Genomic DNA, 4,330 nt, shown 5'->3' with positions numbered 1-4,330 from the left:
TGGATTATTTTTTTAGGGGGAAAAAACAATTCTCCTCCAACCCACTGGGGGGCAGTAACGAGTCAGAGTTTTTTGCCAAGTTTTATCAAACTGAAGGCAGAAGAAGCGTGGACAAGCTAAAGCAGTTGTCGTAGGTGTTTTTTTTAGAAGATCTTTACTTGTTGGTTGAATGATCATCTCGTCAAGACCTCCAGTTTTTTCAAAGAATTTTTCTCATTTGCGTTCACACCATCACTCACTTTCGGTAGGTTTTCAACTTAGCTGAAGCTGCAAACGCCCGCTACCAAACTAGCTAATGTTAGCTTTTGTCACCATCAGTAAACGTCATGTTGCTTAGGAACATCTTGACCTGGTTAATGCTGCTCTTGAAACGTGCTGCCTGTTTTATAGGTTGTGTTTTCAGCCTGATTCTAAAATGACATTAAAAGGGTTATAAAAAGAAAACGAAGGCCGGGACCGTCTACTTTCAGTGCTATCGAGCAATGCTAGCTCAGTTAGCCGCCGTGTCAACGTAAAAAAAATGGTTCTTTGGACTCAAACCAAGACTGACGTAGGATTTTATGCGCACTTGTTTACGTCTTTATTTATTACCAATTACATATTGTTAAAATAAAGTTCTATCCAGCCTTTTATTAGAGAAAATTATTCTTGTATTTGCCCTGTCATGCTGCTGACCTCTTCTTTTTGACACATCTATTTAAGTGTTTTCCAATTTTAAACAGACAAGAAAAATGTTATTTAAGTGTTTTTAACTTTTAATCTTTTGAAGTTTCTCTGTTTCCTTTTCAAATGTTTTAAGGAACATTGTCTCCTTTGTGTCTTTTTTCTTCCAGGTTTTTCCTGACAAGTTGCCCCCTTCCTTGTACAGTCAGACTGTAGCATAATCATCTGCCGTGCCAGCCAAGAAAATAATGTGCTGCAGTTGAAGATGGGGGGTAGTGGCTCCAAATCCAGAGGATTTTGGTCTTTTTCTGGCTCAGGTAGCGGAGACGATTTAGCCAAAGATGGAAATGAGCAGACGCTGGCGAGAGCTCGGAGCTTCCCAGGCGCAACACCCTTTGTGTTTACCAGACGAAGGTAAATGTGAACACCGCCGCCATAAATGTCGGAATGGTTTATAGTAGGATCATAAATAAGGCGCCGAATCCATCTGCAGGACATGTTACAGTTGAAGTCCCATTAGTTGTCATGCACTGGGTGTGTGAAATGTGTTGACCCATCCCCTGGGGGAGAGGTGAGCTGCAGACACAGCTGCGCTCTCAATCCAACTCCTTAATTCTGAGTGTCGAGCAGGGAGGTTCTGGTCTAGTAGGATTTGAACTCATGACCTTCCAGTTTTAGGGCGGACACTCTTCCACAAGGTCACTGAGCTAATGCCAAACGCGTATATATTTATGACTCCTATTCCAGAGTGTAAGAGTGCTTTAGTGAATTAATCATTAATCACATCACCTTAAATGTTAGTAATGTCAATTTGATTTACTAAAGTAGAATATTTCACTTTATAGAAAGATGCATTGATTTAGCCAGCTTCTCCCTTCTTTATTCAACAGTTTGTGCTTCTAGTATACTTTTTTTCTATTATTAAAAGTCTCACGCATGTCGGTAGGGTGTTGGACTAAAACAACTTTATCAGTCAAATGAAGTTGGAACAATAATAGTACAAAAAACTTGTAAAGCAAGTACTCAAATTTGATTAAATGATAAAGACATCTTGTCATATTAGATCGGTATTAGTGCTAATTAGTGGTGTTACAGTTCATGGATAATCCGTATGGATTGAATGCAATTCGCACAAAATTGATTTAAATCATCTTTGTTTTAACAAGCGCTAAAGTAGCTGCTTGACAGTTCTCCGACAGTGTTTTAACTTGAAGCCAGCGCTGCGTGTGGGAGGAGCTTCTGTCAAATTCTTTTCTCGACTTCATCGTGGAGGAAAAGCATTGCTACACGTCTCCGTTCTGGGCTCAGAGAATCTCCCGGGTAGGATCTGGCATAGCAGCAGCCACTGCTCCGTAACAGGGAAGCATGCAGTCTGGGGACGAGAGTATGGCAAGCCAAAGGGATCATAATTCTCCAGGAAAAGCGGGGACGGCAGCGCCATCTAACAATTATTTTAAATATTTAAATGTCCCCAGAGTTGGTTTCAATAACGAAAAATAATTTTGCATTTGATTTTAACTGATTTATTGACAATATAATTTGGACATCAGCATTTTAAGGGGTACTCCAGATAGAATTGGTATTTTCCAAATTATTTTTAAGCATTCTTTTCTCTCAGATTTTGTAGATTTTTAAAGACATGTAACTGTAATCAGAAACTAAATTTTTTAGCATTTTGTTTGTGTTCAAAGTTTAAAGATGTTTTGATTTTATAAATAGGCCTCAGTGAGCTAACATTATTAAATATTCGTTTTGAAACTTTTCCAGAAATTAATTTTAGGCTTTTATCTTGTTGTTTTTTTCCTGTTTGTTTTGTTTGACCCTAAAACCGTCATTTGAGCCGCAAGTTTTGTGATCCGTTACACCCCTATTGCTAATATATCGACCTAAAATCTGTTCTCAGTGGCCTTTTCATCATGATTATGGTCTTTTTTGCCTAAATTTAGGCAAAATAAAGGACAGGTAAACAACTCATGTTGCTGAGAGCTCTCTGTTTACACACTAGCTTACATCCAATCACACTGAAATTACCAGTGCAACCAAAATGGCGAGTAATATTGTAGCTAACCAAGGATATAATTTTGAGCCATTTCAGACGAGGGATCCAGTCTGCAAGTGGATGCATGAAGGTGCTTGTGGCCCGCACTGCAGATTTTCTATTTAAGAATCTTTTTCAAACACCTTTTTTTTTTTTTTTTTTTGGTATGATCATAATTCACAACAATTTAAATACATAAAAACATAACATAAGTTTATTTTTCTTAATATATGTCCTTCATCATCAGAATAATGCACCAAAAACATGATTTTTCCTCAAAGTGGATCTTTATTTATGCCCTTCCTGCAACTAATCACAATCATTTAGATTAGTCATTGAATCCAGCCGTCAGATGAGATGATTCTATACTTCTCTGCCCCTTCAGTAATGTTCCAGCTTCATGCTCGTGTGTGTCTAAAACGGTTCACATCTTGTTCTGGTCTGCTGATTACCCTGTTAGACTCTCATGCTTGATTGCTTGTGAGTTTCTCACACGTGAAACCTTCTCGTTGCTGCAGCTCTATGTTCTTTGATGAGGACGGGGACTTGGCTCACGAGTTTTATGAAGAAACCATCGTGACGAAAAATGGACGTAAAAAAGCAAAGCTGAAAAAGATTCAAAAAAACTTAACACCTCAGGTGAGTACATTTAGGAGACTTTATGTGAAAGTATTACTAATTTCTAAATATATATATATTTTTTGTTTCCAGGGAACTATAAAGCTGGACCACCCGTGCATCCATGTAGATTTCCCAGTTATACTCTGTGAAACCTGATGACTCGGAGCCTCATCAGACACTGTGCCACTGTGTCAACTCCGTCCTGTGGTTTCCCCTGCAGATGCAAGCCCGAACCACCTTCAAAACCAAACAGAAGGTCTCTTGATGTGTCTGCTTACAGGCGGATGCGTTGTGTATGATGTGAGACACAGGATGGATCCTCAGTGGAGATGCAAAGGGCCCGCCAAACTGTCCAAATCCTCTTGGTTTAAAGTGTGCATGCCCGAGTGAATGTGTCCAGACACTAAATGAAACTTTTACTTTTTTTTTTTTTCTTTTTGTTTTAAATTGTTAGGATTTGTTGAGCTTAAGAGTCAACGATGCATCTATCCAGTGCTGGTTTGTCAAACCAAGGGAAAAAAACAAAAAATCGTATGTTTGTGGTCACTACTTTGACCTGTTTTAATATGCATGGAACAAGATCAGCTTGTGAACAGTAGCATATGGAGTTGACAATCAGTGGCCTGCAAACAATTCAAATAATGCCATATTGTTAAGTTGGAAGGACTTGCTTCAGTGGCTTCTGAGCTGCACATGTACACAAAGGTAATGAACTTTCTTTGGAGTTGTTTTTTTTCTGCTTTGGCATCGATTGTTTCATGTGTAATTTATTAAAAAATTTTAAATTACAAACTAAAACTGTGTGTTTTTTTTTTTCACAAATTATGAATCAGTACTTTCTTGAGTCCAAGTCCTATTTTTTTTCCCATAGTTTAACAAGGGGTGTGACTTATACATAGGAACAATTTATTTGTGTTTTTTTTTTTTTTCTTGGTATTTGTTTTTGGACATCAAAAGGCTCTAATCTTATTTTTCCAGTAGACACTGGTTGTCTTTTAGCGGCTGTTT

At 38.1% G+C, this 4,330-nt stretch overlaps 1 protein-coding gene across 2 annotated transcripts; it reads left to right on the top strand.

Annotated features, from left to right (window-relative positions):
- Nucleotides 1-33: 33 nt before the first annotated feature.
- On the top strand, nucleotides 34-4,120 carry tusc2b (tumor suppressor 2, mitochondrial calcium regulator b). 2 transcript variants are annotated; one of them, XM_024271218.2, is made up of 4 exons: nucleotides 34-130; nucleotides 834-1,077; nucleotides 3,220-3,340; nucleotides 3,413-4,120. In XM_024271218.2, exons 2-4 carry the CDS (start codon nucleotides 929-931, stop codon nucleotides 3,476-3,478), a joined length of 336 nt encoding a protein of 111 aa, XP_024126986.1. In that variant the 5' UTR covers nucleotides 34-130; nucleotides 834-928; the 3' UTR covers nucleotides 3,479-4,120. The 2 variants fall into 2 exon arrangements, with proteins under 2 accessions (XP_024126986.1, XP_024126985.1); XM_024271217.2 differs by having other exon boundaries at nucleotides 55-244.
- The last annotated feature ends 210 nt before the right edge of the window (nucleotides 4,121-4,330 follow it).

This window comes from Oryzias melastigma, linkage group LG5, assembly GCF_002922805.2.
Source record: "Oryzias melastigma strain HK-1 linkage group LG5, ASM292280v2, whole genome shotgun sequence".
Taxonomy (NCBI): domain Eukaryota; kingdom Metazoa; phylum Chordata; class Actinopteri; order Beloniformes; family Adrianichthyidae; genus Oryzias; species Oryzias melastigma.
This window is presented reverse-complemented; position numbering and strand designations above follow the sequence as displayed.

Excerpts from the sequence above, each read along its gene's own strand:
- tusc2b (XM_024271218.2), top strand. The coding sequence starts at position 929 with ATGGGGGGTAGTGGCTCCAAATCCAGAGGATTTTGGTCTTTTTCTGGC. Across the intron at positions 1,078-3,219 it reads TTTGTGTTTACCAGACGAAG|CTCTATGTTCTTTGATGAGG; the intron begins GTAAATGTGAAC and ends TCGTTGCTGCAG. Across the intron at positions 3,341-3,412 it reads AAAAAAACTTAACACCTCAG|GGAACTATAAAGCTGGACCA; the intron begins GTGAGTACATTT and ends TTTTGTTTCCAG.